This window comes from Mirounga angustirostris, unplaced genomic scaffold, assembly GCF_029215605.1.
Source record: "Mirounga angustirostris isolate CCGP_5_RB_7025 unplaced genomic scaffold, mMirAng1.0.hap1 SCAF_4, whole genome shotgun sequence".
NCBI lineage: Eukaryota > Metazoa > Chordata > Mammalia > Carnivora > Phocidae > Mirounga > Mirounga angustirostris.
The window spans coordinates 60,092,749-60,118,303 of NW_026991712.1; the positions used below are offsets into that span (position 1 = coordinate 60,092,749).

At 39.0% G+C, this 25,555-nt stretch overlaps 1 protein-coding gene across 1 annotated transcript in view; it reads left to right on the top strand.

The window, feature by feature from the left end:
• The first annotated feature begins 9,010 nt into the window (after positions 1-9,010).
• Positions 9,011-25,555, top strand: part of TRPA1 (transient receptor potential cation channel subfamily A member 1) — a 52,559-nt gene continuing 36,014 nt past the window's right edge. Inside the window, exons 1-4 of the mRNA XM_045898994.1 lie at positions 9,011-9,121; positions 15,470-15,629; positions 18,254-18,429; positions 23,287-23,394. Of these exons, the coding sequence (XP_045754950.1) occupies positions 9,011-9,121; positions 15,470-15,629; positions 18,254-18,429; positions 23,287-23,394 (555 nt within the window). The remainder of the gene's footprint in view (positions 9,122-15,469; positions 15,630-18,253; positions 18,430-23,286; positions 23,395-25,555) is intronic.

Here is a 25,555-nt window from a genome sequence, read left to right on the forward strand (position 1 = left end):
AGAAATAAAAATTCACAACATAAAGATTAATTCCATCATCTAAGTTATGGAATAAAAGTTTATAAGAATACAAATAAATTTTGGGGCACCTGGGTGGCTCAGTCGATTAAGCGTCTGCCTTCAGCTCAGGTCATGGGATCAAGCCCCACGTCGGGCTCCCTGCTTGGCGGGAAGCCTGCTTTTCCCTCTCCCACTCCTGCTTGTGTTCCCTTTCTTGCTACGTCTCTGTCAAATAAATAAGTAAAATCTTTTTTTTTTTTTCAAAAAAAGGAATACAAATAAATTTATATACCTAATTTTATTCCAAAATTTGAAATATTATTTGGCGTGAGCCAATTAACTTTTAGCAAGGTGTTCCTTGTCTAGAAGGCCAATTTAATTAGCTTCTTAAATATCTCACATTTTAAATAATCTTATCAGATTTGCATTTTTATTAACTGCTTCAATAATTTCTTTAGACTCTGGTTGCTAAGGGCCCTGGGAATGGTGCTGGTTTAGATCATCTATGTACAGAAATTAGTCTTCAGGGAAGTAGACAGAGCAGAATTTGCTTCAGGTTTCTCTGTAACAAAGCACACAGAGTTTCTCTGATTCCCTGGTAGAAAAGAGCATTTCATAGGTGTCCACAGTAGTGTGTGTGTGTGTTTGTGTGTGTGTGTGATTTATGTCACTATTTATCAATATTGAGCAGTTTTCCATGTGAGACTGGCTGTCACGCGACTAATGACACAGCCTGGTGAGTAGGAGCTCATGAATATTAGTTCCCTCCCTCCCCGCCTTACCCCGATCCTTTTCTAATGTAACTTAAACATTTCAACACATGCTTTATGAAACATTTCTCTTTTCCACACAATTTGGCAGAAACAGGGTAGAATTTTTAAAAATTATGTAAAAAATAAGAGAAAGCAATTGAAATAAGATAGTTGTCTGAGTACACATATTTATTTTCCTTTCCATCTGAAAACCTATGAAATGCCAAAAAAAAATTTTAATAAGGAGTAAAATATAAACAAAGGTATGAAAACAAAAAAGCAATGCCCGGTGATGGGTATTACGGAGGGCACATATTGCACGGAGCACTGGGTGTTATACGCAAACAATGAATCATAGAGCACTACATCCAAAACTAATGATGAAGTATGGTGACTAACATAACATTAAAAAAAAAAAAAAAAAAAAAAAAAAAAGCAATGCCACCTACAGTCTAGAAATGTTAAAGAATTCTGGAAAGATAGAAGGTGGGCAAGATCACATCTATAGAGATACAAATAAAGGAAAACACTGTGATGGGAAAATGACAGGGGAGCCAGGCCACAGGATAAAAGAGGTGGTTTTTAAGCATTCCTCAGAGCAGTTGCTAAAGGGGGAGAAATGTCAGAGTAAGCCTAGTCTATACATCTCCCCTCTCTAATTTGTAGTAAGCAGTGGACAGCAATGGTGTTTCCCAAAGCTGAAAGTGGAGTGTGGGCAATGCGGCCCAGGGAGGCAGGGCAATGTTCAAAAAATAAAAATTTCTTCATTGGGGTGCCTGGGTGTCTCAGTCGGTTGGCTCAGGTGGTGATCTCAGGGTCCTGGGATGAGTCCTGCATAGGGCTTCCTGCTCAGCAGGGAGTCTGCTTCTCCCTCTCCCTCTGCCCCCCACCCTCACCCCTGCTTGTGCGCAATTGCTCTCTCTCTACTCTCTCTCTCAAATAAATAAAATCTTTTAATAAAAATAAAAATTTCTTCATGCAATTAAAAAAATATATTTGAATGATAGACATTACTGGAGAGCAAAATAGTGAACTGGAAGATGAAGTCAAAGAATTTTCCCATGATACAGTGTAAAAGAAAAAATTATATATATGTGTGTGTGTATATATATATATATGCATACCCATATATATGTATGAGTATGAATTCATACATATAAATGAGTGACAGTAAGCTTAAGATGCAGGGAAAGATGGATCAGGAAATGTTAATATGTAACCAGAAAAATTAAACAGAAAGAAGATATATAAACATCTACACATCCAGCTGGAAATAGACACTTAGCATCAATTCCTCCTTCTTTTGCCAAGTGTACTCCAATTGGTGTGGTGGAAATGATCCTTCCCCCATTCTCAGTCCATGCAATTCAGTTGACTCCAAGTATGACTTTGACAAAAGGCATGTAACTCAGATCTGAATAATCCGATCATTATTTTTCTGGCTATGGTGACTAAGATATTGAATTTATAACTTAATTAGAGCCAGTGGTACATCATGAAATTTTGTAGAGCTGGTAGAAAATTCAGTGATTATACCCATAGATATAAATTTGAAAGATTTCAGCCAGGTGCTGCTGTAGGTGAGCCTTCAAAGAAGTGGAGAAATCTCTTGCTCTTGATGTAAAAAAGAGAAAGAGAGGAACAGCTTAAAAAAAAGATTTTATTGGTTTATCTGAGAGAGAGTGAGAGAGCACAAGACAGGGAAAGGAGAAGCAGACTCCCCACTGAACAGGGAGCCTGACTCAGGGCTTGATCTCAGGATCCCAGGATCATGACCTGAGCCAAGGCAGACGCTTAACTGACTGAGCCACCCAGGTGCCCCAAGAAACAGCTTTGATGACATTAAGTCCCGGATCCATCTGGGTCTTAAGCTAGTTCTACTACAGACCTTTTTAGTTTTGGAGCCAATTAATTCTAGTTTGGGTTAAGCCAGTTCTGGTTGTGTTTTTCTATTAGTTGCCATGAAAAGATGCTTAACCTATGTAGAAATAAATAATGATAGGGGCGCCTGGGTGGCTCAGTCGTTAAGCGTCTGCCTTCGGCTCAAGTCATGATCCCAGGGTCCTGGGATCAAGCCCCTCATCGGGCTCCCTGCTCAGTGGGAAGCCTGCTTCTCCCTCTCCCACTCCCACTGCTTGTGTTCCCTCTCTCGCTGTGTCTCTCTCTGTCAAATAAATAAATAAAATCTTAAAAAAAAAAAAGAAAGAAATAATGATACTAAACAAAAGAGAAGAAAATTTCCCAGAGTCCAAGAAAGATAATCACTAGATTAGAAGTGACCACAGAGTACAGCACAAGATAAACAACAGAAAATCCCCACTGAGTTACATGATGGTGAAATTTCAGAACACAAAGAATATAATAAAAGTCCTAAAGGTTTCAGAGAAAAAAGTGAAGTACCAAGAAATGAATGAGAAATAGCTTGACATAAGACACTTTATCTGCAAATATTGGATGGAAAAAAGGGAACAATAAAGTTAAAATTTCTGAGGGAAAATGACTTTGAAAGAGTTTTGTATCTATTAAACTGCTATCTAATAGGAAGCCAAAGTAAGGAGATTTTTGGACATGCAAGGACCTAGGCATGTTACCACCAAATAATACTTTTCTGGCAAAATTACTTACATATAGAATCTAGAAAAATTAATATGAATCCAAAAAAAAAAGAATTACAAAGATTGTGAGAAACAACAATTTACAGTTGTCTAAATATTTTATAAAGTTTAATTTCTTAAAAATCAGAAACGAAAATACTGGGTGTATTAATATGGATAGAAGAGACACTCAGGGAGGAGAGAAATGCAAGCATGCTAAGCTTATTATATTGTAAATGGGGAAGATATAGACAATCATTAACTTTTGAGGTTAACAAAAATCTTAAGTCATTTAAACAAGTAACAACAATATGATATTTTGATGACTTCTCATCAGAAACAATGGAGGACAGAATAATATTTGAAGTCCTTAAAAAAAAATAACTGTTAAACAGAAGTTCTCCATCCAGCAAAAGTGTGCCTTAACATATTTTTCAAGCAGAACTGCCTTACAAAAAATTCCAAAAAAGTCCTCCAGATTGAAAAGAGAGGACACTATACAGTAACTCAAATCTATAGGAAGAAATGAGTAGTGGATATGGTAAATACAACACTATATTTTGGAGTGCATAACATAAGAAAATAACATTTTAAAAACCTACCAATAAATGAGAATGGTTTTCTAAAAGAATTGTTGGACACAAAAGAAGGCAGTAAAGAAAGAACAGATGGTAGAAAAAGATAGGAGATGTAGAAAACAAGTATCAAAATATAAGTATCATAGCAACAATTACATTAAATGTCAAAGACTAAACATTAATTAAAAGGCAGAGACTATCAAGCTGGATAAAAGAGCAATATCTAACTCTACTATATACAGGAAACACACTTTAAAGACACAAATAGGTTAAAAGTAAAAGGATGGAAAAAGATTTACTATGGAAACAATAAATATGTGATATCTGCAATAGCTATCTCAGACAAAATCGACTTTAACAGGAAATATTACTAAAGACAAAAAAATCTTGTAATGATAAAGGAAAAATACAACAGGAAACCAATAATTACAAATATGCATACATCTAAGAACAGAAAATCCCCAAAATGAAGTAAATACTGAACAGAATGAAGAGACTAGACAATTTAACAATTATAATTGAAATGTTAATACGCCTCTCTCAGTATCTGATAGAAGAATAGACAGAAAATCACTAAGAATATAGAAGGCTTGAGCAGCACTATTAACTAACTGGACCTAATAACCTATTGAGAAACTTGACCAAACCACAGAAGAATACACTTTCTTTTCAAGTAATAATCTCCAGGATAGACCACATGACAGCCATAAAACATGTTTCAACAAGTCTACATTTGAATTTAGACAGACTAAAATCATACAAAGTATGTTTCCTGACCACAACCAGATTGGATTAGAATTCAACAACTGAAAGAAATTTGGGGGAAACCCCACATATTTGGAAATTAAACATTACGCTTCCAAAAAATAACTTATGAGTAAAAGCAGCAGCTACAAATGAAAACAACAACAAATTAGAGTTTATGGGATGCCACTAACACAATGTTTAAAAGTATCTTGTAGCTTTAAATGCTTACAGTAGAAGGATGAAAGATCTAAAATCAATAACCTAAGGTTACATACCAAGGAAGTAGAGAAAGAAGAGCATAGCAAACCCAAAGTAATTAGGAAGAAAAATCAGAGAGAAAAAAAACAATGAAAACAATGAAACCTAAAGTAGAAAGACAACAGAGAAAAACCAATAAAATTAAAAACTGGTTCTTTGTAAATATCAAGAAATTTGATAAACCATTAGCCAGAAAAGAGAGATGACACGAATTATCAAAATCAGGAACGAAAGAGGGGACATTACTGCAGGTCCTATAAGAATTAAAAGGATTATAAGGGAATTTTATGAATAAACTTATGCCAAAAATAGACAAATTAGATGAATAGATAAATTTATTGAAAGGCACAAATTACCCAAATTTACTCAAGAAAAGTATAAATTCAGAAAAGACCTATAAAAAGATAAGAAAAGTGAATTGGTAATTAAATATATTCCCAGAAAGAAAACAAAAAGCCCAGACAACCCAATTTATCAGGCTGCACTGGTGACTTGTAACAGAAATCTTAGAAAGAAATAACAATATTATGTGTACTACTTCAGGAAATAGAAGGGAATGGTTCTCAACTCCATCAGTGAGGCCACTTACACTGATAACAGAGCCATACAGAGACATTACACAGAAGAAAAGCTACAGACCAATATTCTTCATGAATGTAAACACCAAATCCTTAACAAAATATTAGCAAACTGAATTCAGCAATATATAAAATGTTGACTTAATATTAGAAAATCAATTAATGTAAAATAGAATAAATGAGAAAAAGCACACAATCACCTCAATAGCTGTAGAGAAAGCATCAGATAAAATTTAACACTCCCTCATGATTAAAAACTCTTAACAAAGTCATCATGGAAGATATGTTCCTCAACCTAATAATAGGTAATTATGAAAATTCTAATATTAACATCATACTCAATGGTGAAAAACAATGCATTTCCCCTAAGACTGGGAAAGAGGCAAGAGTGGACACACTCTCTGGACATCTATTCAACAATGTCCTGGAGCTTCTAACCAGTGCATTATGGTGGAAAAAAAAGAAGTTAAAGGCATATAGTTGGGAAAGAAAGAAGCAAACTGTCCTATTAGAGCAAAAGACATGATCTTATATGTGTAAGTTTCTAAGAAATCCAGAAAAAAAAAACTATTAAAGTTAATGAGCAAGATTAACAAGGTTGTAGGTTATAAGAGCAATATAAAAATTCAAATTTTATTTTTATATTTATTTTTTAAAGATTTATTTATTTGACACAGAGAGAGACACAGTGAGAGAGGGAACACAAGCAGGGGGAGTGGGAGAGGGAGAAGCAGGCTTCCCACTGAGCAGGGAGCCCTATGTGGGGCTCGATCCCAGGATCCTGGGATCATGACCTGAGCCGAAGGCAGATGCTTAACCAATTGAGCCACCCAGGTACCCCTATCTTTATACTTTAACAACAGATAATCTGAAAGTGCAATTAAGAAAACAATTCTGTTCAAAATACCTTAAAACTAATAAAATTCTTAGGAATACATTTAACAGCAACAAAGTATATGACCTGTCCATGGAAAACTGTAAAACCCTGCTGAGAGAAATCAAGAAACATCTACATAATAGAGAAAAATGCCATGTTTCTGGATTAGGAGACTTGATATTGTGAAGATGGCACTTCTGCCAAACTGATATATAGACTAAATGCAATTCCTCTCAAAATCCTTGCAAGCTTTTCCATGGAAATTGACAAGCTGATCCTAAAATTTATAGTGCAAAGAACTTAGAATAGCCAAACCAATTTGGAAAAAGAAGAACAAATTTGGAGGATTTACACTATCTGATTTCAAAATTTACCATGAAGCTACAAAATCAAGACTGTGTGGTATTGACTTACTTATACACAGACTTATCAATCAATGGAATCGAATATGAAGTCTAGAAACAAACCCATATATTTATGGTCATTTGATTTTTGACCATGGTCCCAAGGCAAGTCTATGAAGAAAGCATAGTTTTATTTAACAAATGGTAACAAGTGAATATCCATATGCAATAAAAATGAACTTATACCTCTACCTCACACCCTATACAAAAATTAACTCAAAATGAATGTAAGAGAATAAAATCATAAGCCTTTTTATTGTGAACATAAGCAAAAATTGCTGTATATGACACCCAAAGCACAATCCATAAAAACTAATTAGACGCTTACCAAAATTAAGTTTCACTTCTCAAAAGACACCATTAAGAAAATAAAGAGAAGCCACAGACTGCAAAAATTTGTGAATCCTTCATCTGACACAAGACTTGCATCCAGAATAAAGAACTCTTACAACCTAATATTAAGAAGACAACTCAATTTAAATAAGCAAAATAATTTAATAAGCATTTTGTTAAGAAGATGTATGAATGGCTAATAAGAAACAAGAAACAAAAAACAGTATCATTAGCCATTAGGGAAATGCCAATTAAAACCATAATGATATACCACTATATACACACTAGAATGATTATAATCAAAAAGATTGCTGACACCAAGTTTTTGTGAGGATACAGAGAAACTGGAATCTTCATACAGTGCTGGTGGGCATGTAAAATGGCCCAGCAACTTTGGAAAATGGTTTGGCAGTTTCATACAAAGCCAAACACATACTTACCATATGACCCAGCAATTCACTGCCAGGTATTTAACCAAGAGAAATGAAAATACGTGTCCACAGAAAGATTTGTATGAAAAACTTCATAGCAGCATTACTTATGATAAACTAAAATTAAAAATAATCCAAATACACATCAACTGGTAAACGGTGATAAACTTCAATATTATCCTTCTAGGGAATTCCATTCCATGGGTGGAATTGATGGCAATCTGCAAAATCTATTGATAGATTTTTTTTGGGGGGGGGCGGAGCTTCCATAGTCCCAAAATATAATCATGCCACATTACCTGCCCTTATGTTCAGCCCAGTAGCCCCTAGGTCAAGTAGTCCACAAACCTTTATTTAGCACAGGATGTATGCCAGGTCCTGGAGCCATGAGGGTCTTAAAACAGGTGCTGGAGATTGCCAGGTGATTATGACCATCCAGGGCCTTAAAGAAGCACACAGATTGTCCCAAAACAACAGACCGCTGAAGCTAAGTTTTGGCCTGTGCAAAGTGTAATCAGTTTTTGAAAGAAGTTTTTTTTTTTCTTTCTAACCTTGTAGCCTAAACATAGTTGCTACAGTTTCAAAGCCTCCACTGAATGAAAAGAGAGAAGCAGCCTCTTCAGCTGAGAGGAGACACCTTCCACTCCACAACTTACACCCATGCTGTTGATTAATAGATGCAGGGCAGGCCCATGAAGATAAACCTTTCACAAACAAAGCTGAGGGTAAACAAGCCGGCCGCAGTCAATATGATTTAACCTTTAACCTAACAGTCATTTTTTTAGCCATTCTGAAACACCAAATCGTGAGATTAGTATTGGCATCCACAGGAAATGGGACCTGAGCTTCAAAGGGACCTGATCTAGTTGCTCAAATCAGTGCTAGGATTTAATCTCTCTCCCTATTCTTCTGGAAAGAGAAGTTTTCATTAAAATCTTATTTCCAACTCAAAGAGTCTAAAATGAAAAGGGAAATCCAACCTCAGAAGCTCTTGGGGGGGAAAATCCTAAAAAAGAAAAATCTTGCCAACGGACTCCGTTATTCTCTCCTTCTCAATTCCCCCTCCCTTCCCTCCGCTCCCCTCCACCGCCCGCCCCGGTCCTGCAGGTGGGCGGTTCTTACTGTTTTTATTATAAAAGACTCCAGAGACCTTGGATCCACCCAGACCTGACACCTTGACTCAGGGGGTGCGCAGCCGAGCCAGGCAAGTCGCGCGTGTTCTGGGCCCGAAGCGGCGAACGGGGGACGGTCTCGGCGCGGCCACGAGGTCTGCGTCCCTGCCTCCTCCCCGCGCCCCTCTTGCTTCCTACGCTGCCCGCAGCCCCGGACGCGGAACCCCTTCCAGAAGTTCTCTCGGCCTGGGGGAGAGCGAGTTGCCGGCAGCTCCCCGCGCTCCCTCGCCTCAGGTGCCCGCGCTCGTAGGGAGCAGCTGGTGCAGGTGGCGCCGGGGTGCGGTCGATGAGGCGCAGCCTGAGGAAGATGCTGAGCCTTGGGGAGCAGGAGGAGCCCCAGGGCGCAGTCTACCAGGGCGTGGAGAACGACGTGGACGACTCCAAGGACTCGCTTAAGGTACCCCGGGCGATGGGCGGTGGGGACGGGTCCGGAGCCCGGGCGGGGGGCAGTGCTTAGCTCTGCCCTGCGGCGTTCGGGGTTGGCCAGCCGGCAGCCCCGGGACGGCAGGACGCCGGGCACTGGGGACCTTCTCAGAATTGGGGGGGTGGCGGTGGGCGCGAGGGGCCGCGTTAGTGAGGCGCCCCAGCAGCGCCTGCTGTGTCCTTTCTGTTTGCCTGTGGGTTTGCTCAACCTGCCCTTACCCCTGCGGGGGCACCTGCAGTCTGAGGAGACTTACCCCAAAGTACTGGGCCTGGCGGGACTGGCGGGACTGGCGAGTTCCTCCAGGGAGTGGGGGCGTCAGGAAGGACTGTGGAAGAGGAGGCCCTCCGACGTTGGCTAGGTGGTCTTCGCGAGGCGCTGAGGGCTAGGGTGGGCTTGAGTCGTTTGAGCGGTTCCCGGGACACCCTGGCGTCCGGAGAGGCACAGTGGCCCCGGAGGGCACGGTCAGGGCACAGAGGCTGTTGAGGGCTCAGCAAACCCGCCCCTGGCTTTCCTCACACGGTCAGCGTCAGCGGGAGGAAGGGTCTCTCTCTTTTTTTTTTTTTTTTTTTAAGATTTTATTTATTTATTTGAGAGAGAGCACATGAGAGGGGGGAGGGTCAGAGGGAGAAGCAGACCCCCTGCCGAGCAGGGAGCCCGATGCGGGACTCGATCCAGGGACTCCAGGATCATGACCTGAGCCGAAGGCAGTCGCTTAACCAACTCAGCCACCCAGGCGCCCCAGGAAGGGTCTCTTTTTAAACGTTAAAATATCACGTCTTTCCAACCTACCCCCCCCCCACCTCAAATCCATTTCCTGAAGTGGAATCAAGTTAACAGTGCCTCATGTATTTTCCAGAGCGCGGGGGAGGGGAGTTTGCACAAATACACACACCGTGACTTACAAAATTATATTTTAGAGTACTTTAAAATTCACCTGGAGATGTACCTCACTCTTTTTTGCAGCTTTATAGTATTCCCTTGTGTGAATGTATCATGATTTACCTAATTAGTTCAGCATGAGTAGACACTTAGGTTGTGTTTTTGTTTTATTTTGCTATCACACATGTGATTGTGTTTGTGAGTGTGAGTACAGCTGATTCTGTTAGTATATTAGTGAATATGTATGCATGTCAAAGTCTTAGCAGGACCAAGAGGTACGTACAGCTTTAATTTTGATAGAAATCACCAGATTGACCTCTAAATAGGTTGCACAAATTGCCAATAGTGTGAGTCAGGCATGTGTAGTAAATCACACAAACTGACAAACCAGACTTCTATTTGCGCATACAGATTAAACACTGGCTTTTTTTTTTTTTTTCCCTCCCCCTTAATAATAGCATATTAACTAGGGTCTTTTGGCTTAATCCAAAGAACTGAGATCATGAGTTGACTTTAAGTGCCAGGATAGTGTCTTTGGAATTAATATTATGGACTGTAAGAAAATTTTACATTTCAAAAATCTCATCAGAAATACTTCACTTACCAATGTGGTTTTGTTTTCAAGAGATATTTGCTGAAGGATTTCTGTAACACAGAGTCTCAAACTTCATGTTTTTAATTGTCTTCATTTAGTTTTATGGCCTAAGTCAAGTAGAGCTATTTGTTATTTAAGGATTTTAGAAGCTACAACAGAGCTTGTAGTTGGAAGGGTTTATGTATTTTATTACCTACAGTAATTATAGATCATTCTGTAGGAATGTCAGTGGTGAGACTAATTACAAATCAGTACCATAATACTGTGGAGAGTTCTGATTCTAAGGATTTCCTGATTAAAAACATATGGTATATAGTATTTTCTCCAGCATACACACACCATGTCAGGAATACTAACAAAATCAAAGAATGGAAGAAACCTTAGAAGATGAGAAATGTGGAAAAAGAACCATCTGACTGAGGCCTTTACCTTTTTCCATGACTTTCTTTCAAGAGTTAATACTTTAGCATTTTACTCTTCATTTGTTACAATCTTTCACCTAGCTTCCCTCTTTTTTTTTTTTACCCCATTACTGCTTATATGTATTTCATTAAAGCAACCTAGAACAAATGTATTTGATACCTGTTTTAAAGTGCTTAGAATTAGCTTCTTTAAAAGTGATCTAGTCTGTTATGTTCTGTATCTAGTCATATAGTTTGGAATCCAAAAGAATCTGAAGTAACCCTGTGACAATAAAAAACTATATTGAATGAATATATAATAATTTTGTCTAAATGACATCCTTGGATTACTTTCAGAACTTTAAGAAGTCTCTTCAGGGGGCGCCTGGGTGGCTCAGTCATAAAGCGTCTGCCTTCAGCTCAGGTCATGATCTCAGGGTCCTGGGATCAAGCCCCACATTGGGTTCCCTGCTTGCCAGGAAGCCTGCTTCTCCCTCTCCGACTCCCCCTGCTTGTGTTCCTGCTCTTGCTGTCTCTCTGTCAAATAAATAAATAAAAATCTTTTAAAAAAAAAAAACTTCAAAATCTGACTTAACATGTCATGTACTGAATTCAGACTGTTTAACACATCTGATGAGCTTATATAAAGTACTTAGAGGCTCTTTTGTCATTGTGAATTCAGCAGTACCTTATGAGCATCTGAACCTAGTACTTGTTCTCAAGAGTGTGTAATTGGGTTTGTGTTGACAGCACATCACTGAACAGACCTGTAAATTGTTCTCTCTGGCACTGTGGGGTGGGCAGTGTAATCCCTTTCTTATCACTGGGAGAACATCAAATTCAAGTGCTAAAATACTTCCAAATGTAATTAGACACTTTGATAGAGTGAGACATTGAGAAATAGCTTATTTCTGTAAGAACCTCATTTTTTTTTTTTTTCTTTATTTGACAGAGAGAGAGATAGTGAGAGCAGGAACACAAGCAGGGGGAGTGGGAGAGGGAGAAGCAGGCTTTCTGCTGAGCAGGGAGCCCCATGTGGGGCTCGATCCCAGGACCCTGGGATCATGACCTGAGCCGAAGGCAGACGCTTAACGACTGAGCCACCCAGATGCCCAAGAACTTCATTTTTAATTTATTACTGAATCTGTTTAAGTTTGGAAATGGTTGCATGCTCATTGTTCTATCCTTCATTCACTAAAATTATGTGTAGTTACAAAGAATTTTGTAGTTGAAAAGTGATACATGTGTATTTAAAGACTGTCATAGAAAAATGATTTCTTTGGTACTATTCTGTGATAACAGCAAAAACCAAAGTTCAAACTTCTAAGGGATTTTGTTTTATTTATTTCAACCTGGTATTTATTGAATGAATCCTTTTTGTTGAGTAAATCCTAATATGCTCCATGTTTATTAACTATATTAAAACACATTAAGTACTTTAACACTTAATTTTATTTCATATGTGTCAAACATGACCAGTCATAGCCAAAGGTAGAATTAAAGCAAGTACCTGGATCATTTGTTTGGAGGAGGTTTCTGTATTTTCAGGAAGTAGTTACTTTACGGTGGTTTCTGTGAAAAGCTACTGTCTTGTAAAATGTTTTTGTTTCATGTAATGAAATATTTGATAAGAAATACCTTCAGAAAAAAATCAGGTGTATTATTTGGTCACATACTTGCAAAGCTGGGGGCAACACTGAGAAATAATTTTAGTCTGTATATTAGCATAGCCCTGGAATGATGTTCCATTCCTTTTTCCCACTGATTTTTAAAAAGGTAGTCTGGGGAAATTCTAGTGTGTCCATATGGCCCAACTGTTGCTCTGTAAGAGCTCTGGATTTTCCTTATTTCTCTCTTTCCTTCACTCTCTCTTTTTGGAAAACCTATTTACATATATAAAGTATCATGCAAAACAAGTGCACACATTCAGCACAGACAGTGTGAGGAATGAATTAGAGAGTGTTTCTCAAACTTTTTCTGTGTCTTAGAATCCCTTTAAACTTAAAATTGGTGATTCCAAAGAATGCTTGTTTATGGGGTTAAAGCTAGAGACAGAAAGGCTAGGCTAGAGAATGGCATCTTGTAGCTCTCGTGAAAGCCTCAAGGAGGAGGGTGAATTTAGGAGGGCATCAGGAAGGTGGATTGGAAAGGAAAGAGAGCAGGGCACACTTCATTCAGGTAGACAGCCTGGTATAGCTCAAGGTAAGCACTACATGAACACGGCACAGCATGGTGCTAGAAGAGGCTGGCTTCTGGAATAAGAACACTTGTGTGCAATTCAGGGACATGTCAGAGTTTGGCTACAGCCTCAGTTTTGGCCCAAACTCTGCAATTCAGCTTTGGCAATCAAATATCAAAATATCTAATTCAATGCCATTTCTGGTGTCTTTGGACTGGTGTGTTATCAGTGATACCATCATATCTAAACAATATAAAAATGTTAGCAATAGAATAAGGTATGTTGTTCATATTTGTTGATAATACCTAAATACTCCCTTTCAAATATAAGGAATTCTAGAAGCAACTTTGAATAAGACTCTTGTCAGTCCATTGAAGTGTAATTAATAAATATGATTATAATTACTTTGAAGATTTTTTTTTCTTTTTAAAGATTTTATTTGAGCGAGAGAATGAGAGAGCGCACGAGAGTGGGGTGAGGGGCAGAGGGAGAAGCAGGCTCCCCCCTGAGCAGGGAGTCCAATGAGGGGCTTGATCCCTGGACTCTGGGATCATGACCTGAGCCGAAGGCAGACACTTAACCAACTGAGCCACCCAGGTGCCCCCAATTTCGAAAAGTCTTAATTTTTTGTATAAAACAGATACTAAGAATTTTCAAGTAGGGAACTAGAATAGATTGTCAGTTAATATAGATACTAAAAGAGAATACTTAATTTTTAGAAAAACAGTATACTTTTGATCTAAAATGTTTATGAAAATTTAAATGATGCAAGGCAGGATAATAGAAGCAAGTTCATCACATGAAGATTTTTATAAAATTTTGTTTGCAATAGTAACATTAATATCAAATAAAATTATTTTTAAAGAATAATTTTTAGTAAGTTTATTCTGTTTAGGCCATGAGACTTTCTAGAAAAAGTTCTGTTTGGGAATTTTTCATATCTTGTGAGAATGAATCAAAAGCAGAATGTCAATATTGTCACCCCAAAATTTTACAAGGAAAAGACAATGTCATTTATGATAAATCATCCTCAGTCCAGTCATAATAAAGAATATATAAAGCATGAGGAAGAAAAGAGAGTATTAGAGAAAAATAAGGTATTCAAAAAAAGCTCTCACTTCTCCCCTGACATCAGTGGAAATGAGCATGTGTTTGGAGCTACATTTTCACAGGCCAGTGACAACAGCCAACTGTGCCAAAAACTTACTGAACTGGCTTTCCAAAGGCTATTCTTTTTTTTTTTTTTCCATTTTTTTTTTCATTTTATTCTTATGTTAATCCCCATACATTACATCATTAGTTTTAGATGAAGTGTTCCATGATTCATTGTTTGCGCACAACACCCAGTGCTCCATGCAGAATGTGCCCTCCTCAATACCCACCACCAGGCTAACCCATCCTCCCACCCCCCTCCCCTCTAGAACCCTCAGTCTGTTTTTCAGAGTCCATCGTCTCTCATGGTTCGTCTACCCCTCCGATTTCCCCCGCTTCATTCTTCCCCTCCCGCTACCTTCTTCTTCTTCTTTTTTTCTTAACATATATTGCATTATTTGTTTCAGAGGTACAGATCTGAGATTCAACAGTCTTGCACAATTCACAGCGCTTACCAGAGCACATACCCTCCCCAGTGTCCATCACCCAGTCACCCCATCCCTCCCACCCCACCGCCCACTCCAGCAACCCTCAGTTTGTTTCCTGAGATCAAGAATTCCTCATATCAGTGAGATCATATGATACATGTCTTTCTCTGTTCCAAAGGCTATTCTTATGGTTTAAAATATTTTAGTCTGTCACACAACTCATTCTATGATAATGGTTTTTACCTCAGCTTCGGTTTCTCTCGTATGTTGGTTTTTCCATCATTGACCAGTCAGCCAAAATACATATTCCATGCATCTCCTGTTCAAGTTCTGACTTTGCCATTTACTGGGTGCCTTTGGGCAAATTGTGTAACCTCTCCGTGTCCTTGTGTCCTAGTCCTATTTACTTTATCATAAGCAGGATAAATAGTTTTGGATGATAGTAACCTTTTAACAATTAACTTGTATTGAGGTGCCTGGGCAGCTCAGTTGGTTAAGCGTCTGACTCTTGATTTTTGGTTCAAGTCATGATCTCAGGGTTGTGGTATTGAGTCCCACATTGGGCTCCACCCTCACCAGATTCTCTCTCTCTCCTTCTCCCTCTGCCCCTCCCAACTTAAAAATTACCTTATATTATTAAGTTTTACATATGCTCGTTGGAGGTAACAATTTTTTATATACTTCCAGGTGGTTTTTGAAGGAAGTACATATAGATTTAAAAACCTTATGAAGAAACAAAAGAAATTAAGCAAATATGATGATATGAATGCATCCCCTTTGCACCATGCTGCGGAAGAAGGTCAAGTGGAGCTGTTGGAGATGATCATCAATGACTCCTCTTTCGAAGGTCACAGGATGTTACAATGAATGCATTATAAGTCCATCATCCCATTAGATTCATTGGGAAGAGTGGTATGAAGTAATTTTGAAGGGCAGATTAGTTCCAGATTATAAAGGGCTTGAATATCTCACTCAGGAGTGTGACTTTTCCCTTCAGGCCAGTTTCCACTGAAATACTGCAAAGGATGGTTCAGGGATTTGGGACATTGCACAACATGCAGAGATTTTGTTTATATACATTTTATGTATTCTTCTTTACTATTTCCACTGAGGTCATTCTGTACTTAAATTGCATCATTGAACAAATCAAGGCTCCTATCCAGCTTCGTGCCCACACAGCCATGTTGGAGAAACTCAGCTGTAGTCACATAAGGAAGGGCGAAGCCACAGATTTAAGCAGTGAGATATTGTGATAAGACCTTTATTATTTAAGATGATTCCATCAGTATTGTGGGAGATGGATTGGAAGTGGAAGCCCAATTGAAAAGCTACTTTAGTAGCAAAGAGTCCATGAGGGTTTTGAGATTGCAATAGGGAGAAAGGGAGAGAATCAAGAGCTATTTTGCATGTAGAATGGACAGTGCTTGATAAGAGATTGAGTGTGAGGAGTAAGCAGCAAACAGTTGAACTGACTTTGAGATTTCTAATTTAGGAGATTAGGCTAATAGTGTAGCTATCCAGAAAAGAAGGCATATAAAAAGAACAGAAGAAAAGTGAGAGTGAGGTGTGAATAATAATGAATTTGGTTTAGTCATACTAAGTCTGAAAGGTCCAGAGGACCTCTACTTGGAAATATCCAGTAGACTAGTAGACTAGTAGCTAGTGTTCTAGTAGACTAGAACTCTAGAAGGAAGAGAGCTGCCCCCACAGGGCCATTGTTCATAGAAAGTATCTGAAGCTATGGAAGTACATGGAAATCCTTTAGGGGACCGTGAAATTGACAGCAAAGGTAGCTTAAGGGTAAGGCACTGACATTAAGGATCAGATGGCAGAGGAAAAGCCGGCAAGAGAGTGGTGAAGAAGGCGGTGGATAAGAGATTGATGGTACAGAAGCCCGGGGAAGAGTTATCAGATAGATGCATAATAAGGGTAACTGCACCCAAGAGCTCAAGTAGGAAGATCATAATAACCCTTGTGTTAAAGGGCCTCACTGACCTTTGTAAAAATGATTTCTGAAAACTGATAGAGATAAAAGTCAAATTCAAGTTCTTTAATTAGTGAACGGAAATTTATTATTGTAGGCCCCTGCTTAAGTTTGGTGCTGAATGAAATGCTTGAATGGAGTGACTTGATCAGACAGAATGGTCAAAGGATGAGTATGAGAGAGTGGGAGTGTGTGTGTGTGGGGGGGGAGTGCGTTGCTGAGAATGAGGTACTTGGATGAATGAAAGGAGAGTGGAAAGATAAATTTTAAAAGGAGGAAAATGGTCAGGTGGCGCCTGGGTGGCTCAATCATTTAGCATCTGCCTTCAGCTCAGGTCATGATCCCAGGGTCCTGGGATCGAGCCCCGCATCGAGCTCCCTGCTCCGTGGGAATCCTGCTGCTCCCTCTCCCACTCCCCCTGCTTGTGTTCCCTCTCTCGCTGTGCCTCTCTCTGTCAAATAAACAAAATCTTTAAAAAAAAAACAAAAAAAATGGGCAGTGTGCCTGCAGCATGGTTGCACATGGCCCCCAAATCCTATTCATGACTAAATACTTCCTCCTCCTCAGACATAATAATATCCTGCCACTGATTAAAAAGGCTGATAAAGCAGACAGTCATGTATATTTTAGAATAGATATAAGACACTGCTGTATAAAAGGTTATATTCTTATGCTGAGCTCACAGGGTAAATAGTACAATATGGTGCTTTATAGAAAGAGGTGGAAACCGTGTGTGGCATTAGGGGCACCAGCTCTAATTCCAGTCTTAATGGTTTATTCGTGGTGTGTCTTTTTTCTCATTAACATTTTTTTGAACCATTGCTATGGGCCACTATACTAAGATCTTTGAAGACATGATTTGATATTCTCCCCCCCACCCGAAGCGTTGTGGAGTATTTATGTATTTTAAGCTTCCCCCTCCCTCCCTCCCTCTCCCCCACCCCTTCTTACCAGATTTGAATATAATAACACTGAGGTTCAAAGAGTAAGGCAGTTTTCAGAACTCCATACTGCTTGTGTAACACTGGCAAAGTTTTGAACCTCTAGGCCTCATTTTTCTTTATTTTTCTGAAAAAAAATGGTCATGGTTCCTTGTGGGCTGTTGAAGGGTTGAGTGCAATAATGGTCGTATGGAACTTAGTGTTTCTGGCATATAGTTACGGCTTTTATATAAGCTCAGTATTTTATAACTATCCTCAAAGTCCTAGTGCAGATAAAAACATAGCAACAGGAGAGTCTGCCTCTTGTGGATGCTATAGACAGACCTCTAACTCATTTGACAAAGTCCATGCCGTACTTCAGCATATCCCCTGTAGGTGTCCATTAGACGTTTCCTGAGAACTGAAGCTATATTTTAATGTTTTTGTAAAGAAGGTGAAGCCTATGTCCGCAGCACTTGGCACTGAGCTTTGAAGTGAACAGGCATGCAATAGGTGTTGAATATAGTGCAAGCAAAATCTAACTCTTATTTCGGTGTATTTTTCTAGTGCTGAATGTGATGGATGATTATGGAAATACCCCTCTACACTGGGCCGCAGAAAAAAACCAGGTTGAAAGTGTTAAGTTTCTTCTTAGTAAAGGAGCTAACCCAAACCTCCGAAACAGCAACATGATGGCACCCCTTCACATAGCTGTGCAGAGCTTGCACAACGAGGTGATGAAGGTAAGGCTGCTCCCTGCTCCCCATCATAGCATGGGCCAGGACTCAGGTCCAGTGGTCTCTGCCTGAGCCACTGAGCCAGAGTGGCCAACCTAGCCTACCAGGATGGATGAAATATAGTGATTATAACATTGGTTTTGCTTTTGACCAACCAATGATGATTGATGATGATAGTCTTATCTTTAAGACTAGAGATAAGAAGATTTCTTATATATCAGCATTTTAAGAAAAGTTTTATATGTTTCAATTTCTTAATCCTCATTAAAAGAAACAGAACTATGTACTAAGACTATTATCACTATTTCATAGCTGACGGAACTGAGGCACAGAGAATGAAATAATTTGCCTAATGTCGTATAACTGGTTGAAAGCAAAAATTAGGAATTTTGTTCTCATCTTTGTTTGTGAGTTAATGCTTTACTTTTTTTTTTACCTGACTGATAACATGATAAAAAGGAAGATAGTGATGAATGAATGCCTCAGTGAAGACAGAAAACATAATTGTGACTTAACTATTTTTGTTAGACAACATGCCTTAGTGGATGGCATGTCTTGGCAGAAGACATAATGATACTTTTGGGGGAATTTCTTATTTTTTCCAAGGCTTCAGAGTGTTGTCAAATAAAGGAAATGCTGGTGAATGCCAAAAGGGTGAGTTTTAGGCCAAGGCTTTTAAACTGCATTGCAGAGTCTCTCAGACATATGGGAAGACACACATGGTTACTTAAAGAGCACTGAAACTTACAAATGGATCGGGTTCCACATATTCATTTCTGAGAGAGGCAATTTGGAACTTACAAGTTTTCCTGAGGTAATTACATTGCAAATAATGACTTGGATATTATGCTAAGCCACATATCTTAATTGGTTCGAGTTGCTCTAACAAAATACCATAGATTGTGGGCCTAAAGCAAAAACATTTATTTTTCATGGTTCTGGAGGCTGGGAAGTCCAAAATCAAGGCACTAGCCAATTTGGTGTCTGGTGGGAGCCTGCTTCCTGTTTCACATGTCTGTCATTGCACTGTGTCCTTATAAAGCAGAAGGGCGGGAGAGATTTTGGGGTTTCTTTTATATCCTTCATCACCTTCGGAAGGCCCCACCTCCCAGTACCATCACAATGGGGATTAAGATTTCAACATGGGTTTTGGAGGGACAAAATTAGCTGGCCCATCACACCATACCCAAACCTACTTTGTCTGTAAATCACCCAAAAAAGTCCCAGGGGTGTTCTTGAGCTCCATGCTCCTGTAGCCCAGACACCTTCCTCTCAGCCCCCTGGGTCCTTGGTTCCCTGAAGCCAGGCATAGAGGATGTTACAGGGGCCTGCTTTCTGCTTTCCCACTGTAACTTGTATAGCTAGAGTATAGCTCTGTCATTAATACCTAGCACATGGTATTGTAACCAAAATTCATGTGCTCCAGGAAACAAACTGAGGGTTACAGAAGGGGAGGGGGCTGGGGGGATGGGATAGCTGGGTGATGGGTATTAAGGAGGGCACGTGTGTGATGAGTACTGGGTGTTATACACAACTAATGAATCCTCTAACACTACATCAAAAACTGATGATGTATGATACAGTGGCTAACTGAACATAAAAAAGATGAAAAAAAATATTTAAAAAGATTTATTAAAAAAAAAAAGTTCATGTGGTTTTCTCCGGCTCTGGCTGGTTATCTTTGAAGGAGGGACTGTGTGCAACTAATCTAAATATCTCCATTCCTCACCACTATGGCTCCTGAATAAATGAATGAGTAAATGGGCATTTTGCCTGAAGGAGAAGGGATGAGCATAAGTGTCCACCCCTAAGAAGATGGTTCAGGACTGAAAAGGCCTTTGGCAGCAGGCTATTTGTTTTTTTAAATGTCTGCATTGTTTGTGACCCAGATGCTTATTCTATACCGTTTGCATTGGACCACTAGTGACCCTGGGGACCCCTTTCCAACCAAAGAGGCCTCTTATTTCCTCAAGGAACTCTTGTGCTTCCTCTGAAGGCTCTTTTCAGAAGGAAATGCCCATCGACTTAATTAACCTTGACTCTGAAAGTGTGATTTGGGAATTCAAAGGCAGGTAACGGTTGAAAGGCTATCTTTAATTAGGAATCAGAAATGTTAAGATTAACAAGTACAGAAAGATACCACAAGAAATAGAAAAGAAAGTTTAGAAGTAAGCCCATAGCTGATTTATAAAGTAGATGGGGGGTATAACAAAGAATTTCCTGGTAACACCAGAACAAGGGGAAAAAAAAAAAAAGGGCAGGGTTATAAGAAAATTGAAATTAGTTGCCTCTCCTTTGCTTGACCTTACCAGCCATAACTTCATCTAAAAATATTTCTAAACCCCTCCACTTCACCGGAGATGAAGTGAATGGAAGGAGGAGGAATTTTGGGGTGTTTCTCTGTGCGCTTGCAAGCCCCTCTAGGTCTGCCTCTCCCAGTTATGCCCATGGGTCCAGCCTGTACCCCACCAGCCTTTGCTGAATGTAGAATGCTTCTCCATTGTCTACTTGGCCAGCCTTCCCCCAGACCTTCTACCGCTGCCTGTATGCTTGTAAAGTAAGAAACTGTTGCATGTTCCCTCAAGTTCTTGTTACAGATACCAGTAGTGTTTCCTGGGACACTTGCCCTAGGGTTAGTGGGTGGCCTTGTTTCTCTATAGCCTGTAAGCCTTAGTCCTTAGGGCTTACCCCATAGGTATCCAGTGGTTTGACCCTCCCGTGAGGCTTCCTGGATTTTTACCAAAGGGACCACTGGAGGCCACACCTGCAAACTTCCAGACTTGCCTGGTCGTGAGTGAATCTGAAGTAGGCACAGTTTAGTTGCTCTCTCTGGGATCTCTGCCACATAAATTTTACACAGCTTTATGAAAAATTGTGCTGACGGTAGCAAGCAGTAACACCCTAATAAGTACAGTAAATCTATGATCTCTGATTCTAAGAGGGCAAAGAGAGAAAAATCTCTTACAGACTCGGTAAGTTACTTTACATGGGAATCTAGAGTTTGTTGAGAACAGAATGTGAAAGTGCCTGACGTTCAGAATGAACTTGTGTTCTCGTTTTCTTTCATCCATCAATAATCTACGTGTTCTTACATACTAAAATCTCAAATTAAGTTTGTTTGAGCAGAGCTAATTAGTAAGCCTAATTCATTTGCTGACATATCAAGGCATATTCTATTAACAAGGGGCTCTGTGCATTTTTTTTTTTAAGTCAAGGTTTTTAGGAAACAACTTGTTTAATTTTTCTTAAGAAATTGTAAGTACATATTAGTTTTATCATAGTCTTGTTAGAAGAGAAAAGGCCTCTAGTAGGCCAATTCAAAGATTCTCTCTTGGGGGAGACATTTATATGAGAGAATTATTGTTAGATTTAATATAAAGACTGGTTAAAGATCTATAGATTCTTGGCCTATAATCAGTTGGAAGCCACCAGGTGAGGGGGTGTCCTGGGCATGCTACGAAGGCTCACACGCACAAGTTGTATCTTTCCACAATGTCAGCTTTATTCAATCATAAAGCAAAGTTAATCACAATTCTAAAGCAGGTTCAGGATTCCAAACTCAGTGACGTTTCACCATGTGATTAAACTTGGCTTCTTACACAGCCCCCAGAGCAGGACAGAAGACAAATCACACAACAAACAAGGTAACAGAAGGGTGCAGGAAGTTAACAAATCAAACTCGAAGCCAGTCTGTGGGCGCACAGTTGAGATAAGTCCGGTCCGGGTCAGCTTTCGGCACTCACTGCTTCAGATCAATCGGGCAGAGCCTTCTGCAGCAGTCTGAAGAGTCTGACCGTTTGCTGCCCAAATCCTCCCCTTTCTAAAGGGATTGAATCTGTCTTGGATCTCTGCAGACCTCCTCTGGTTTTGCTCCTTATTAGTTCTGGGGTGTCAGGTGCTGGTCCCAGCGATACCTCCTAACTGCAGTACCTTAGCTGCTTGTGTCATTGCTTGACATGAGAGACTCAATTGTGATCTCTACAGAGGTGACAGGTCTTCAGTTAAATTCCATCATTGCTTAACCATTTTGTCAGGAATGCTAAGTTATTAAATCATAGAAAAAGTTTCTATTCCGGACTAAGTTTGAATTAATTGAGTTAAGCCATACCAGTGTTACATGAACTCTCTTTTCTCTGCTGAAGAAAAATAAAGTTTTTAATTGACATTTCCCAGAATACTTAGAATAGAGGTACAAGACAAATGGCTGGAGGGGAGAAAGCAGCCCTTCCCTTCCCACTCCCTCCTCCCTCTCTCCCTTCCTACCTCCCTTATCTCTGTGTCTCGCCCTTCTTCTCCTCCCTTCTTCCTCTACACTCATATTCTGAATGGCTCCACAGAAGCTGTTAGTTAACATAGTTCATTTAATACAAGTGAGAGGTATTAAGTGAGCTGTTTATTAGTATCCACATTTCTTCTAGTTTCACAACTCCATATTGCCTTAATTGATGTGATCTAGAAATGTCTCTTTCTTTCAAGAGCACATGCATGGGCACATGGAGGGTAGGGAGGGGTAGAGGGAAAGGGAGAGAGAGAATCTTAAGTAGGCTCCATGCCCACCACGGGAGCCTGACACAGGGCTTGATCTCATGACCCTGAGATCGTGACCTGAGCCAAAATCAATAGTCAATCGCTTCACCAACTGAGCCACCCAGGTGCCCCCAAATCACCATTATTTCATCTTTTTTGAGAAAGGTATGTAGTAACTACTAAGTACAGTGTTTGTGCCAGATTCTGTGGGAGAGGGATGAGAAAAGATGAATAAGGACATGGTCCCTAGCATCCAGGAGCTTATAATCTAATGGAAGACAAATTCTTTTTGGAAACTTGAAAGCTAACTGACCGTTATTCCCCTCTTTTGTGTAGGTCTTGACTGAACACAGCAGTACAGATATTAATTTGGAAGGAGAAAATGGAAACACAGCTGTGATAATCGCATGTTCCAAAGACAACAATGAAGCACTGCAAATCTTGGTTTGTATTTTAACCATTTTTCCCCATTTTCTTTCCTTCTTTAGGGTAACATGAATCATTGTTATTTATAGCAGCTCTTGATTTCTCAGCAAAATATAAACTGCAGAAAATGTCAGAAAAAAATAGTTTTTTGTGTTTCTGTATTTGTACACACTCCTTGAATCTTAAATCGATCTGAGGTTGCTTACAGAAGACTCACAGGAAAACATTAAAGAATATGTGAAGAGAACCAAGTGAAAAGGAAGTATAGACAGCAAAAATGAAGGTGAAGCTGCTGGTTAGGCTAGACTACAGAATGTGAAGTAGAGTAGCTTGGATGTTAGTAAAAGTGGACCATAGTTTTTACTCTGAGCTTCTGAATAGTCTGAGGAGAGATAAACATAGTCAACTGCAAACTTACTGTTGGGCTCATGAAATAAAAGCCAAGACACACAGCTATTCATGTTCCCAGGACTAGAAGTTGCTGCCATGGATTCTCAGAAAGGGAGCCCTATGTGACATAATGACCAAGGTCTTTGGCCACAGCCCTAAAAGTAGGGCCAGTCCTCTCTCTGGTGGGATTTCCTGGGGTGGTCCACTGAATCTGGAGATGCCCACCTAAAATGACTGACTCTTACCCTACATACTGTCCCTTCTGAGTGTGGTGTTAGAACTCCAGAAAATAGCTTTCTTTCAACTATCCCTTAATCACGTGCATGTTGCTCAGGCCAGGGTATATATTTTTGCCACTTGATTTTTTTTTTCTCCACTATCCCAGAGAGTAGGAAAATAAAAATAATTTTAGAAATCTTCCTGAATATTTAAGTTTACAAATAGGGTCTAACATGTTAATTAGATGTTTTGGAGAAAAAATACATATTCCTATAAACTGTCATGATTGGACCAAAACGAGGATAAAAATAAATGAATTAGCACTCTAAGAGTCTAGAAAAAGAGCTTCAAATAAAACAAAAGAAAATTGTAATAAAGGAATAGTAAAGTTGTAAACAAAAATTAATGATTTTTGGATTATTTGATAAGTTGAGTTGTTTCTTTGAAAAAGAAGATAAATAGAGCTGGTATGGGCTAAGTCTAAATAAAAGAAAAATATAAAGTGCAAATCACAGAGGACTTTATCTGGATATGGTAGGAAATTTTAAGATGACAAAAGATCAGTATGAATAATCCTATTCTTAAAAAATTGGAAAATCCTTTTTAAAAGGATAGTTAAAAGTAATTGAAATTTAGAAATTAACCAAAAGTTAATTCTCATTTATGTATAGAACCATAAAAAATATTAAAAATGCATTATTAAGCTCTGGAGTCAGCTAATTTTACAAGCTTTTATAGATTTTACAAGTTCTTTAAAACTTTCATGGAAAAAGTTTTCATTTCAGGTAACTGTTTTATAGCATAAGAAAAGAGTGAAAATAACCAGATTAATTTTAAGAAACAAATATAATAATTCCAAAATTTGACAGTTTTCCTCAAAAAAATTTAGACCAATTTTACATATAAATAAACATATAGATGCAAAATCTTAAAAATACTGGCAAAATTGATTGAAATCATTAAGAGTAACACATGGTACCACATTGGCCTTATCCAGGGAATGTAGAGATAGTTTAGTATCAGATTATAGCACATCAGTTGACCTGAGCAAACCAAGCATATGATGATATCCATTTCTTTATCTTTAAATGGATAAAAATTTATCTTTAAGGTATTCTTACAAATCTGTGAGGAAAAGACTACAGAAAATTGGCAAGGGACACATGAAGTTTAATTAATTTCTTTAATCGAAGAGAAACCTTGAAATAATGAGATTCAATTTTTTTTTTTTGTCTCTTAAATTGGAAGGATGAGGGGCGCCTGGGTGGTTCAGTCATTACGCGTCTGCCTTCAGCTCAGGTCATGATCCCAGAGTTCTGGGATCAAGCCCTGCATCAGGCTCCCTACTCAGTGGGAAGCCTGCTTCTCCCTCTGACTCTCCCCTTGCTTGTGTTCCCTCTCTCGCTGTGTCTCTGTCAAATAAATAAAATCTTAAAAAAATTAAATTGGAAGGATGAAAAAAACTTGTTAATTTGATATTCAGGGTTAGAGAAATTTTGATGAATCAAAGAATTTCGTTCACTGTGGGTGTGAATACTTTTTAATTCTCGGAATACATTCCAAGGAGATA